General features: G+C 46.7%; 1 protein-coding gene across 7 annotated transcripts in view; it reads right to left on the bottom strand.

Moving 5' to 3' along the window:
- The window catches only part of LOC126984002 (protein sidekick-1-like), a gene marked incomplete at its 3' end in the record, with an annotated part of 95,324 nt that overhangs the window by 41,784 nt on the left and 38,303 nt on the right, over positions 1-15,237 (bottom strand). For 6 of the 7 annotated variants that reach the window (XM_050837300.1, XM_050837307.1, XM_050837345.1 and 3 more), the window contains 2 exon segments: positions 4,899-4,966; positions 11,967-12,216. In XM_050837300.1, coding sequence (XP_050693257.1) covers positions 4,899-4,966; positions 11,967-12,216 — 318 coding nt within the window. 7 annotated transcript variants of the gene reach the window in all.

Here is a 15,237-nt window from a genome sequence, read left to right as displayed (position 1 = left end):
TCTAACATCTTGATATCCATTCTATAGTAGGGGGACCAGAACTGAACTGCATAATCGAGATGAGGTCTAATTAGTGATGATGACTTCAGCGCTCCTATTGCTTACGCTCCATGAGATGAAACCCAGTACCCTGTTTGCACAATTTTTAGTCTGAATGCATTGAGCCCTAGGACGGAGGACAGCGCTCACTAAGACTAAGTCTCTCTCACACCCAGACCTGCTTAGAGGAGTGTCATTTAAGGATTAATTGTGTGAGGGGTTATTCCTACCTACACTCAGAATGCTACACTTCCCGACATTGAATTCCATCTGCCACTTCCCCGCCCAATCATATAGTCTGTCAAGCTCATCCTGGAGAACGCTAGCGTCCCTATCTGACTGGATTACACTATTGATCTTGGTATCATCTGCGAACTTACTGACATCACTACTAATTCCTGTGTCCAAGTCATTGATGTAAATAATAAAAAGCAGCGGACCCAGCACCGACCCTTGTGCTATTCCACTCGTAACACTGCCACATTCAGATTGTTTACCATTGATTTGCACTCTCTGCTTCCTACCACTAAGCCACGCCCTAATCCAGCTTAAAACTTTCCCATGTACGCCATGAAACTGTAATTTTAGTAATAGCCGGTGATAAGGGACTTTGTCGAACGCCTGACTTAAATCTAGATACAATATGTTATAGTTTTCATCTATGTCAACCGCCTCGATTACTTTAGTGTAGAAGGACAACAGGTTAATAAGACAAGACCTACCCTTCGTGAACCCATGCTGTGAGTCATGAATTGAATTATGCTTCTCTCCTCTGTCCAAGAAAGTTGTGTGAGCGGAGCTCTCCCACACGTGAGATGCATACTCCATACGAGGGTGGACAAGGCATACGGAAAGCATAAGTGCGGGGGAAAAGAACTGGCGGAGACGATACAGAACAACCAATCTCGAGGAAGCTGATTTAATGAGAGACGAGATGTGGTTTCCATTTGAGATTTTGAACTAAGGATAGACCGAGGATGTTTAGTGTTGAAGAAGGTGATAGCTAAGTGTTGTCGAAGAATAGAGGATAGATGTTTGGATGATTGAAGGACATTGAATGACACACAGTTTTTTTTACCCAAATTAGAAATGATAGCAAAGTCTGACGTTAAGCGTTCTGCAGCCTCCAGTCTGGAGTCTTGCAATTCTTCATGAGAGGTTCTTCTGTTAAAAGAAGTTGAATAATGCAGAGTGGAATCGTCAGCGTATGAGTGAATAAGACAGTTTGTTATGGAAAGAAGATCATTGATGAATAACAGGAAAGGAGTGTGTGATAGGACAGAGCCCTGTGGGACACTACTGTTGATAGGTTTAGGGGAGGAACAGTGACCTTCTACCACAGCAGGGATAAAACGGCCGGAGAGGAAACTGGTGATAAAGGAACAGAGAGAAGGATGGAGTCCGTATGAGGGCAGTTTAGAAAGGAAAGAGTTGTGCCAGACTCTATCGAAAGCATTCGATATGCCTAGCGCAACTGAGAAAGTTTTACCGAAACGGCTAAGAGAGGATGGCCAAGAAAAAGTTAAGAGAGCAAGAAGATCGCCAGTAGAACGCCCCTTGGGGAACCCATACTGGCGATCAGAAAAAAAGGTCCGAAGTGAAAAGATGCATTCGAATCTTCTGGTTAAGGATTGATTTAAAAGCTTTAAATATACATGAAAGTAAAGCTATAGGGCGGCAGCTTGAGGGATTGGAACGTTCACCCTTCTAAAGGCATAGACTGTATGAAGGCGTACTTCCAGCAGGAGGAAAATGTATAAGTTCACAGGCAGAGGCGAAAAAGATTGTCCAGGCAGGGTGTCAGCACGGAAGCACAGTTTCTAAGGACAATAGGAGGCACTCCATCAGTTCTATCGATATTTTCACGCTGACTGGTCTTCTAAACTCTCCAACAGCATGCCTTCCCACTCCCGCGGCCCCGCTGCACACGATTTTCTACTCAAGCTCATCCCTATACAGTCCAAATCCCTTATGCAACAGTTAACCAACATCTTAACTCTTTCATCCCTCACGCTGGCAAACTCTGAAACAATCTTCCTTCATCTGTAGTTCCTCCTGCCTGTGACGTAAACTCTTTCAAGAGGAGAGTATCAGGACAACTCTCCTCCCGAAATTTACCTCTCTTTTGGCCACTCCTCTTACCTATTTTATAGGAGCAGTGATTTGCGGGCTTTTTTTCATTGTTTCCTTTTTTTTTTTGCCCGTGAGCTACCTCCTATGCTGTACAAAAATCGTGGTTTCAAGTCTGATTCACGGCTAATTTAGTTCTTCTTTTCTTAATTTTCCGCCGTTCTTCCACATATACTTTGTTTTTTTGAGTAAGTAAATAGGATAATTTGGTGTAAATAAGATAATTTTTATAGCGTTGTATCCTCCTCAGTGTTATAATTTCCACGCACTTCTCTCAGTCCATCGCACTGGGGCATGAAGTGTGTCAGTGTTTCCTGCTGCTCTCGACGACACACAGCACATTTTTTTTCTTCCTGTGAACCTTTTCCTCCAGTGTAGTTGTAGTGAGGTAGTTCTGAACCGGAACATTGATTTAGATCTGAATGAGTTGTCATAATTATATAGTCTCTTCTTTAATTTCATGCTTATTTCTTAAGTATGTGCTCAAGGTTGATTTTTCCCTCCATGCCCATCCTCCACCTTCTTCCCCTACTCTCTCCTCGATGTCTTCTTCAGCCGTGTGATTCAATTCTTCCGTGTTTCTTATTCTTATACTTATGCCTTCATTTGTCCATGTATTATTCTTAGTCATTGATTCCCTTTGTTATGTTTTATAATGTCCAGCAATATCATCATCATCTGCATAAAACAATACTGGGATGTAAAATTACTCTTCTTAAAACCCATTTGACTATCAATGATCAGCTTGATGACTGATTGATCGGCAGCACAAAGAGCAGTGGGGGTCCTGCACAGCCTTGCCTTCTGCCGCCGGTTACCGCCACCTCGCCTACTTTTCTTAGGTCCACGCAGAGCTCTGTTATATCACCCGTGTACAGACTTGCTATGTCGTCAGTGATCAAGGAATTACATTTAACTTTTTTCAATACTTTTATCAAGGACTTTCTATTTACTGAATCGAAGGCTTTTTCAAAATCTATCGCTGTGATTATCAATTCCTGCTTTATCTGTTTGCTGTTTTCTATGCAGTATCTTAAAATAATTATTTTATAATCTCCCTTCTGTAAATCCTGCCGGCAAAACATTTATTTATCTCATTGATCGGATGTTCTGTAGTAATTTTCCCTTCTTAAGCTTATTGTGAGATTGTAGCTTGTGGTTGTTAGTGTGTTCTTTGACTTTTTTTTTTTTTTTTTGCTATCATAACTGTTCCAGATGTTTTCCAGTGTTGTGGTACTTTATAGTTATTCATGTCAATATTTAAGCTTTGTGTTCGGGTTTCCACGACGGTAGCCTGGGGAGTGTGTTGTTCTTCAAGGTCAGGACCAAATCCTTAGAGGTGAATAGTAGGATGTTTGGGTGGGCCACTGGGGGAAGCAAGCTAGGTATGCCGTATGTGTGAAGGGGGGTCGACGAGAAGATAGAACATATGTTAGTTGAGTGTCCTGGGTGTGAAAGAGAGAGGCGAAGCATGGTGGAAATAATAATACAGGAGAGAGGAACGGAATGCTTGAAGGGAATGTTAAAAAGGGCGATGGAACTCTTGCTAGGTTTGAGTACGCTGCAGGCAGGGACCAGAAGGACAACAGAGGGGGTAAAATAATTCCTGGAGAGTGCCTAGGCGGTGCACACTGGATAGGGTGGACTCCTGTAAATGTCCCCGCTCGCGTCACTACGGACTCTTTCAGCATAGTCAGTTCATTTTGTTTTCAGGCTGTTTGTCCTGAGGAAGTGAGCCGTTACAAAGGTTGTAGTACTTACTACCGAACGGAGTGACTACTTCCCGAACCAAGATCAAGACTAAGTGTCTCCGTGAACAAATTGCACAATGTTTGCTGTTGTAACTTAATGCCTTGAGCCCTGTCTGTGATATCACCTCTTATGGTCAGTAATGTTTGCGTGATCGTGTCGGCTTTTTGTGACCATTCCAGGTACATCCCTGCATTTATTATCGCTGTTAACGTTTGCAAAGTAATTAATTGTAATAAATCTTAAAACTCATATCCTTGTAAACTATTATGTATTCACGTGACCAATAACCTGGACCTTCCACCTCAACCCTCCGCTCCTTCCGGCATAACACCGACCCAGGCCGCCTGCTGTGTACACAGCCAGCTGACTCACGCCACCTGCTGTCACACCACCCCCCTGATTCACACCACCTTATGTCACACCACCACCCTGATTCACACCACCTTATGTCACACCACCCCCTAACTCACACCACCTGCTGTCACACCACCCCCTGACTCACACCACCTGCTGTCACACCACCCCCTGACTCACACCACCTGCTGTCACACCACCCCCTGACTTACACCATCTTCTGTCACACCACCCCCTGACTCACACCACCTGCTGTCACATCACCCCTTGATTCACACCATCTTCTGTCACACCACCCCCTGATTCACACCACCTGATGTCACACCACCCTCTGGCTCACACCCCACTTGCTGAGTCACGCCACCTGCTATCACACCACCCCCGACTCACACCACCTGCTGAATAACACGGCTGACTCACACCACCTGCTGTCAAACCAACCCCTGTCTCACACCACCTGCTGTCATACCATTGGTAAACTAACACCACCTGCTGACTCACACTGCTAACTCACACTAAATGCTGAATCACACTGCTAACTTACACCACCTGCTGTCACACCATCGGCAGACTCACACCATCTGCTGAATCACACTGCTAACTCGCGCCATCTGCTGACTCACCGTCCAATTAACACTAATACTGCTGCTGGAGTTACTGGTGGATGACAGTCCTTCAGGCTCCGGCGGCACTGTGTGTAGAGAAAGTTTTTTTTCTCTCTCTCTCTCTCTCTCTCTCTCTCTCTCTCTCTCTCTCTCTCTCTCTCTCTCTCTCTCTCTCTCTCTCTCTAAACATGGGAGTATATACATTCTGGGTTTCTATGGGGGTATGTGTTTTGAACTAAAAATGCTCTCTTTCCTGAGGCATCTATCTTGAAGCTTCCCACGGTCACTGTCATTATCACACTGTCACTATGAATGTGCACTAGGTACTGTCACTGTCAGGCTGGCGCTTCAAGAACACTGTCAATGTGCTGAGGACACTTCCGGTGGGCGTGTCCTCAGCCAGGCATGGGCATTTGACCCGATTTGTGGACAGAATTCTCACGTTCACGCAGCTCGTAAAAATGTTCCACAGCTCTGCCGTGGCACACGTTAAAGCCCTTTGACACTTCGCGGTGTGTGTCCTTGGAATCTCGAAGAGAAGGTCAGACACTACCGCTCTCGTAGTGAGCTCTATCCTCATCCACGGGACCCGAAGAGTCGCGAGGTGTGGTGTATAGTGTACCTGTGCCTTGTGCGGCATTGTGAGAGCACCGACTCGCCTTCGGTGCTCCAGGCTGTCCAGCTGGTTGTGAGGAGTGTCGCGCTGCTGGTGGTGCTGCTTCTGTTATCGCCTCTGCTCCCGTCGTTGAGGTTGTTGTGCCTGCTGCCGAGGATGGCCACTGACGCCGTTTATGAGGCTTTCAGTTAGCCGCTGAACCTTACCCAGCAGGGAGAGATGGCATTGGGCACTAATTATCCAGGTGAGAGGGCTATACTCCGTGACATACCTCACTTGCGCCTTGTAGAGCTTCATGAGACTGTCAGCGTCGAGTAGGTGTCTTACTTGGCGCAGCAGTATCACTCGTAGGGAAGCTTTCTGCGCCACACTCTGCCGGTGGCGGGCGAAGCTGAGTTGGAAGTCGACCTCTACCCCCAGAATGTTGATGTAGTCCTTAATGGCAAGGGTGTCTTTTCCAAACCTCAGCTGGCCTTCAAGCAGCCTCCTGTCCTCCCGCGACCGTGATATGGAGATGGCCTGGGTCTCTCCAGCAGCAAACTCGACCTGCCACCGTCTACCCCATGTCATGGTGTCATCAAGTTGTCGATTAATGACATCTACGGCATTCACAGCCTCCTCCCTTGCGTAGCTGTGGGAATGAGTGCAGTCGTCGGCATAAGCCAATGCCACAGAGAGTCTTTGGAGTAGGTCATTAAAGTAGATGTTCCATAGGATGGGGCCCAAGATTGAACCTTGTGGAACTGATGCCTCAACAGGGTAGGTGGCCGAGGTGCAGCCACTCACCACAACCCTAAGACTCCATCTCTGTAGGTAGCTCGAGAACTCCAGCAGTCGCCCAGAGATGCCGAGCTGTTCGAATTTGATAAGGAGTCCTCTGTGCCACACCCGATCGAACGCCCCAGCTATACCCAGTGCAATGACGAGTGAGGGCCGGCCAGAGTCTAGGGCGTCGTGCCATGATTTGGAGAGGAGGAGGAGCAGGTCCGACGCTGATCGTCACTTCCTGAACCCGTATTGGCTTGGGGATAGATGGTGGTGTTCCTCTAGGTGGAACGTCAGCTTTTCAGCAATTACTCTTTCAAGTATTTTGCTGACAACCGACAGAAGTGATATGGAACGGTAGTTAGAGGGGTCCGCTTTGTTATTTTTTTTGTGGACAGGCGTGACTCTGGCCTCCTTCCATGCAGTAGGCCAGGTTCTGGTGCTGAGGCAATGCTGAAAGATGAGTAAGAAAGGCTTTGACAGGTCCTCCATACAGTGCTTCAGCAGGAAGGGCTCACGACATCTGGACCTGGAGCTGAATTCAGAAACGAGTTACAATTATGTAAGTCAGCTTACGTAACATTGTACGCTACCGGTGGATCCAGAAAGGTTTTGTAATGTACGTTGGATCTGTAAAGTGTCCGATAACTTACAGATGTCCCGGTAGGTCACGTAACTTATTAAATGCATTCGATTTGCGTTGATAGCGTTATTATTAATACTTATTTCAACAAAGAAATGGACGAATATAGCTGAATATAGCATTTGCTGGCATATTAGTGTTGGAAACGAGATATACACATTTGAGAGGCATGAGAAGTATGGACGGTACTATATGTTTTCCGAGCAACACCGACGCCCGGGGGACCGCCATACCTCCCTCCTCCCTTTTACTCTTCCTTCCTTTCTCTTTATTCATCTTCCTACCTCCTCCTCATCCATTCATCCATTCATCTCTAGATTTGTCCCTCCATGGAGGGACTATGGGCCTTTGTCGGGTGACAGCACATGAATTAGGAGCCGACAGACAGACTATATATGTGAAGCAAACAATGAAATGTTCCCAGATTACGATTTAGTATAGTTGACCTTGAAAATGGAAAAAGTAAGAAAATGGGAAAAGAGAACGGGTTGTGTTAAACCCACAGCTGAAGGCGGCTGCCTTACGATTGGCTGACGGTTCTGAAAACACGCTAGTGATTCGCTGGCGAGTCTTATGACGTCATACCTGGCTACGAAGATTCTGGCCAATCAACGTGATCCTAACTTCTTGCAGAAACCTTTCTGTATCCACACATAACTCGCTCAGTAGCGGTAGCGTACGTTACCTATACGAGGGCTAACAAATCTGTAACTTGCGAAATCTTTCTGAATTCAGCACCTGGCGCCTTCTTTGTGTTGACGCATCTCAGGTGTCTTCTTATATCACCCTCAGTGACAACAAGACTGCCCAGGGTCAGAAGACACAGGCGAGTGTGGCGGGGGGGGGGGCTGTCTCTCCGGCTCGTCCGTAGCCATCTTGCTGTTGAAATGATCAGCTAGGAAGTCGGTCTTGGCCTGATTTGTAATCGCCAGGCCACCAACTGCGGTGTGGAGTGGTGGGACTCTATTCTAGGTGACTGTCCCCTGCCGCTGCCTAACTAAGGACCACTGTTGGGGGTCGACTTGGTTGTGAGAGTTTCCTCCGTAGGTCGGACTCCCACCTGCCCCTCGCCCATGCAGTAGTCTTCGTCATGGCCTTGCAAGCACCACGATGCAGGGCCTTGTTTTGTCTTCTGGGGTGGCGCTTGAGGCAAGTCCAGGCCCTATATTATTATCTGCTGCCAGGAGGCAGCAGAGAATGAATACAGGTACATACAGGTAATAACATCCAGGTAGCCGAACCACGGCTGGTCTCGTGGCTCGACCCGGTATGTTTGTGGGGGACATGTTGAGCCTGGACAGACAGGAGGGCGGTGGTGAGGGTTGCCACATTATGGTCCACGTCCCTGTTCATTGTGGCCTCCCAATCGATGCCAGCGAGGACCCACTTGATGGCTCCCCAATCGGCTTTGTCCCACAGCCAAATTACCCGTTGGCTCCCTTCCTTCTGGGCGGGATTCAGCCCAAGCTCACTGAGAACAGCGTTGTGGTCTGAGCTGCCTACTCGTTGTAGCTGGGAGCACACCACTGAATCACCAGGGAGGTCGAAGAGAACAAGGTCCAGTGAGGCTCCTTGGGTGTGTGTGACGAACCTTCCATGGTTTGTGAGTCCATGGACCACTGTCAGCACCGTGAAGGCCCTATCCACCAGGTGCTAGTTTGAATCCCCCACTATCAGGATGTTTTGGAATCCATTGGTGGCCATGATAGTCTTCAGCTGGTCGGTGAGGAAGGTGAGGGGCGCGCTTCCCTGCCACTGTGGTCGGTAGAGGGCACACAACAGAACAGTAGTGCTGTCAGCGAGGAGAAGGCGGCAGAACATGACCTCCATCTCCTCGGGGGCAGGAACTGACAACATCTGCAGCTGCAAGTCCTCCCGATGGCACAGTATAACGCCACCAGCCCTCCCGGCAGAGCGATCCTGCCTTATCCAACGGCAGTCCCCAGGAATTATGTTACATGTCGTGACACAGTCGTCGTTTAGGAACGTCTCAACTGCCACCACGATGTCAGCTCGGTTCATGAGGACAGCGTGGGTGACTTCCCCGACGTATGTTCTGAAGCCACGGACATTGGCAGACAGAATCCTAAGGCTACGGGGTGCCATGTCTCAGCTTAGAGCCGATGTGGGGAGGCAATGACACTAGGGGGGATCCAGGGCTGCTGGGCGGGGTGGGTTTGGTGGTGGACGATGGTTAGAGGTGGTGTGAGGGGCGCCAGTCTCTCAGACAGAAGGGTCCGTAGGCGGCGTTCCTGTCTGATCTCTGCAACGCGGATAGACAGTTGTCTTCCACGTGTCCCCGCCGCAGATGATAATCACACTGCAGGCTCCTCCTCTCCTCAGCCTGTCGTGTGCGGCATTTGTCGGCGTGGTGTCCTCTCTTCCCGCAGAAATCATAAGAAGAACATAAGAACACAAGAACGTCTGCAAGAGGCCGGTTGGCCTATACAAGGCAGCTTCTATACACTCAACCCCACCTTACCTCACTATCCATGGCTTTATCTAACCTCTTCTTGAATGCATCTATGGTATTGGCACCCACAACATGGCTCCCAAGCCTCTTCCATTCGTCCACCATTCTATTGGTGAACCAATTCTTGCCTATGTCTTTGTTGAATCTGAATTTGTCTAACTTAAAACCATTGCCACGCGTCCTACCTGGCTCTTTTACTCTCAAAATCTTATTGACATCCCCTTTATTAAAGCCCTTCATCCATTTATAGACTTCGATCAAGTCTCCTCGCAATCTTCGCCTTTCTAGAGAGTGTAGATTTAAATGCTTCAGCCTGTTTTCATAAGGCAAGTTTCTCACCCCCTGAATCATCTTTGTCATCCTCCTCTGTACAGATTCTAACATCTTGATATCCATTCTATAGTAGGGGGACCAGAACTGAACTGCATAATCGAGATGAGGTCTAATTAGTGATGATGACTTCAGCGCTCCTATTGCTTACGCTCCTTGAGATGAAATCCAGTACTCTGTTGGCCCGATTTTTAGCCTGAATGCATTGAGCCCTAGGACGGAGGTCAGCGCTCACTAGGACTCCTAAGTCTCTCTCACGCCCAGACCTGCTTAGAGGAGTGTCATTTAAGGAGTAATTGTGTGAGGGGTTATTCCTGCCTACACTCAGAATGCTACACTTCACGACATTGAATTACATCTGCCACTTCCCCGCCCAATCATATAGTCTGTCAAGCTCATCCTGGAGAACGGTAGCGTCGCTGTCTGATTGGATTACTCTACCGATCTTGGTATCATCTGCGAACTTATTGACATCACTACTAACTCCTGTGTACGAGTCATTGATGTGAATAATAAAAAGCAGAGGACCCAGCACCGACCCTTGACCCTTGAGGGACTCCACTCGTAACACTGCCCCGTTCAGATTTTTTACCATTGATTTGCACTCTCTGCTTCCTACTATAATGGTGCAATAACCCCGTGTGTGGCCACGCAGGAGACACCTCCCAGAGTGGGGAGGGTCGGGCGTCCAGCTTCCCCTTCTGAAGTTGTTATTATTGCTGATGTTGTTTTTGTTATGGTTGCTGGTGCTGTTGTGATATGAACTGTTACGGTCAAGTTTCCTTCATGGGATGGCGTTGCTGTTGCCTTGTTTAAATATTTGACCCTGAGTGTTTTTATTTGCTTTGCCTTTGCCTTAGCGGTGCCGGTGCTAAGGGGTACAGCCGGGCTTTGGGTGACGGTAACGGGCTGTTGAAAGTGTTGGTGGGGTTGACGGTAAGAGTGGGAATCATGATCATGTTAGTACTGGTACCGGTATGGGTGGACGAGGCAGGAGCTGTGGTGGCTCTTGGCCGTAAGGTGGTATTGGAGGGTCGAGGGGAGGTGGTGATGTGCTCACTGTTTCCGCTAATGTCTGGGACGTGTGACGCTTTTTTCAGTGGCTGCGGTTTCCCTGATATCCACCACCGATTACACTCCGTGTCAGTGGAGCACACTCGCTCCAGAGTCGATCTTGCCATCAGAGCACTCGTTGACCGAGTGATCACAGGGGAATCTGCACTAAGCTAGGCCGTCAAGGGCAGACAGGGCGTGTGCGAGGAAGATTCTACCACAGAGGGCACTGTCCTTCTGTCGCTAGAATTCCCTGCTTTCTGCTTTCAGCGCAGCGTTCTCCTCCCGAAGACTTAATATTATGTCCACCAATTTTTCAGGTGGGGAGGTGATCAGATCATCCCTGATTTCCTGGTCCTTGTCATGGGTTGTGGTCGACCGGTGACGGGAGGAGGGTGTTGCTGGATCAGCAACTGGTTCACGCACCATAGGCCTCGTAATGCCCCAGGCGTCCCTCAATGCTGGCTTGTGAGGGTGCAGGAGAAAGAATCGCCGGTGTGGAATGTAGTGCACACGATGTTGGGGCACTCCTCCTGATTGCACTGATTGCACGTCGTGGGTCTGTCTTTGATAGTGTAGGGACATACACAGCAGTAACTTGCAAAACGGGTGCCCGAGGTGCCCGCCCAGGCAATTTTCTTATGGGGCTGATGGTTACTATGCTCGACGCCATCTCTCAAACCATTACCGAATTACCTTTACCAGTTAGTAGGCAGGGGCTTATTTAGCGGCCAGAGGAACACGGAGGGCAACACACACACACACACACACACACACACACACACACACACACACACACACACGGCCCGGTAGCTCAGTGGATAGAGCGTCTGATTCACTACTAGAAGGACCAGGGTTCGATTCCCTAGCCGGGTGAAGATAAGTTGGGTTCATCTTCTTTCACGTGTAGCCCCTGTTCACCTAGCAGTGAGTAGGTACGCGACGTCAGGCAAGGAGTTGTGACCTCGTTGTCGCGGTGTGTTGTGTGTGAGTGGTCTCAGTCCTACCCAAAGATCGGTACAATGAGCTCTGTGCTCTTCCGTAGGGGAACGGCTGGCTGTCTAGAGAGAGACCCCCAGCAGACCAAGAGGTGACTTACACACACACACACACACACACACACACACACACACACACACACACACTCTCTCTCTCTCTCTCTCTCTCTCTCTCTCTCTCTCTCTCTCTCTCTCTCTCTCTCTTTACCTGGACAAATAGTGGTGAAGTTCATGGCCTTCACCTCCTCCCCGTCAGCCGTGCAGGTCTTGCCGCCCACCGTCACCTTCACCAGCGCCTGGACGTGGTAACTTGTGTTCGGTGTCAGGCCAGAGAACGTGTACATCGTGTTCGCTTTTATGTCAGAGAACGTGTACATCGTGCCTGGTGTCAGGCCAGAGAACGTGTATGTTTCCCCTTCAAATGTTTTGTTCTCGTCAGCGAGCCTCCTCCCATCTTCCTGTAGGGACAAACGAGTGTCTCAACAAAGTTTAAAATGTTGTCATGTGAACTTTTAGTGAAGATCAATTATTTACCAGAGCCACTTTCATTCACAGCTCCTATGTATGAACAAAAGTTTGTATGGAACGGACAGCCTTTCGTTGTGTAACATCATTGTTTTGTAGCACCGCTCAGCAGAGGGACAGCCAGCTAGGGTTGAGAGGAGAGGCGGTCTTGGTGTGTATCGTACGGTTACTAGACATGTATGAAGCACACACAATTGTTACATGTGTGCTTCTGTGTGTGTGTGTGTGTGTGTGTGTGTGTGTGTGTGTGTGTGTAATTACCTAGTTGTAGTATGCAGGGCATGCACACGTGTGGTTCTGTCCCCATATCTATATTTGTCCAGTTTTACCTTCAAGATCCGTACACTCTTTGCCTCAACCACTTCTTTCAGTTCGTTCCGTTCTGTGGAGAGAGGTTTTATGACTTTTTAACTCTCTTTTGACACTGCCCCTTCTCAGTAACAGGCCTTGATTACCTGATTTTTCCAGGTCATTCATGAGTTTATATACTGTAATTAGGTCACGTCTCACTTCGTTGTTCCATTCCTAACAGTTGCATTTCTTTTAACCTTTCTTCATGAGTCCTCCAGTTCTGGCATCATCTTGGGGGCTACTCCTTTATTCTTTCCAGTTTGTTCATTCTCTTTTTCTTGTGAGGAGATCACACAACTAATGCATATCCTAGTTTTTTTCTAATCATTGTGGTTGTTATCTTCATCATATCTTCATCCAGGTAGTGAAATGCAATTTTAATGTTCCATAACATGCATGTTTCTCAAGATGTGTTGTGTATTGCCTTTCTGGTGACAAGTCATGCTTAATTGCCATCCCCAGAACTTTTTCCTCCTTTTCTCTCTCCATTCACCATTTTATATGTGTATATGGGTCGCATTTCACTTCTCCCAATTTGCAAAGCAGGGCAGTTCTTTGCATTGAATTCCATTTCCCAGATTTTAGTCCATTCATATGCCTTGTCAATGCCCTTCTGCAACCTCTCAAAATCCTCATGTTTTTTTTTTCCTCAATAATTTTTCATCATTTTTTTTTTTTTTTTTTACGTCTTGGCCTATTGCGCCGGTAGGCTTCTACCCGGTGGATCCTGATGGTCGATCCAAGGCTTCTTCCCGGTGGGCCCTAATGGTCGCCCCAGCTCGTTCTGGCGCAGGCGAGTGTTTATAGTGGCGCCATCTTGCATTGGCTCATGCTGCCCTTCCGGAGCTCATCTTTAATCCTAGAATCTAGAGTCCGGGTTGATAGGTGATCTTCTGGACAGCATGTGGGTAGTTTTAAGCCACTCGGCGGCGGCTGAAAAATCCCAGCTTTGTGGCACCGGTCGGGGATTGAACTTGCGTCCTCCTGAACGCGGGGCTGTCTCGCTATCCGTTCAGCCACCGCCTCCCCATATGCCTCCCCATCATATGCAAAAAGACTCATGTAGCTGATTATTCCTTCTGGATTATCATATTATATATATATATATATATTTATATATATATATATATATATATATATATATATATATATATATATATATAAATATATATATATATATATATATATATATATATATACATGGATAGCACCATCACTGAGTCCTGTGGCACTCCACTCGTCACTCTTTTCCAATTTGATTTTTCTTCTCATCACAGTTCTCATTTCTCTTCCCTCCAAACAGTCTCCCATTCAGTTCTTTACTTTCCCTTTCAAATCTCCTATATCTTTCAGTTTCCAGAACAGTCTTTTGTGTGGAACATAACCATAAACCATTTTTTAGATCCAGATATATGTCATTTGCACATCAATCTCTTTCTTGAGTTATTTCTAGTACTCTGGAGTGCAAACATCAGATTTATAGCACACGATTGTAAGCTTCTAGGGTCCACTGATTTTCTGTTTGTACTGTATATCCAGGAAATTTGTCATACATTATTATCTACCAATCTTGATCAGCTGAGTGAGCCCGCTCCTTCTGCTGACACATTGACTTTTGAACTGAGGAGATATTTTTTTTGGAGTCGGGAATCTGATTTGCTCGCAGGTAAATCTCGTGTGGTGCCCAGAAACGTCCTAGCAGCCACATTTACGTATTACCTCAGCCTGTATTATATTACCTAGGAAATGGTGGCATTCCAAGGAACACAACTGATCAACATTGGTACAGGACAAACTTTCTGGCTCTGCAGTGTTCCTCCTTTTTTTCTAAAAGCTCCATACAATGTTTTATAGCATCTGTCTACTTCACTTGTTTTGTTTGTTTTTGTTTGGATACTTTTACGCTCCCCTTTAGTGTTTAATTTTTAATCCGCTTGATTTTTACTAGTTTTACTGTTAAAACCTCGTTTTTGTGTACACTCCCACCTACTGGCAACTTTAAATATTTTTGCTTTCAAGTGTTTTCACGTTTTATCTTTTTATTGGATTGTTTTTACCGTAGATTAATCTTACTGTACTTTTATCTTACGCTGTATGTGACACTATGTACTTGCTTTTAGGTCTGATGATGGAACATGTTCGTTCCGAAACGTAACCAACTTATTAAAGAAGTTTAAGATAGCAGAGATGTTTCTGCCAGCCCTGGTACTCCTCTTCATTATATATATATATATATATATATATATATATATATATATATATATATATATATATATATATATATATATATATATATATATATATATATATATATATATATATCCATTTCCTTGCCTTCCTAACCGACTCTTGGTCATCCTCTCTTAGCTGTTTCGGTGAAAACTTTGCTATTGCGCTGGACATATCAAAAGCTTTCGATAGGGTCTGGCACAAATCTTTGCTTTCCAAACTACCCTCCTACGGCTTCTATCCTTCTCTCTGTACCTTTATTTCCAGTTTCCTTTCTGACCGTTCTATTTCTGCTGTGGTAGACGGTCATTGTTCTTCCCCTAAATCTATTAACAGTGGTGTCCCACAGGGTTCTGTCCTATCTCCCACTCTCT

Source organism: Eriocheir sinensis, chromosome 5 (genome assembly GCF_024679095.1).
Source record: "Eriocheir sinensis breed Jianghai 21 chromosome 5, ASM2467909v1, whole genome shotgun sequence".
Taxonomy (NCBI): Eukaryota; Metazoa; Arthropoda; class Malacostraca; order Decapoda; family Varunidae; genus Eriocheir; species Eriocheir sinensis.
This window is presented reverse-complemented; position numbering and strand designations above follow the sequence as displayed.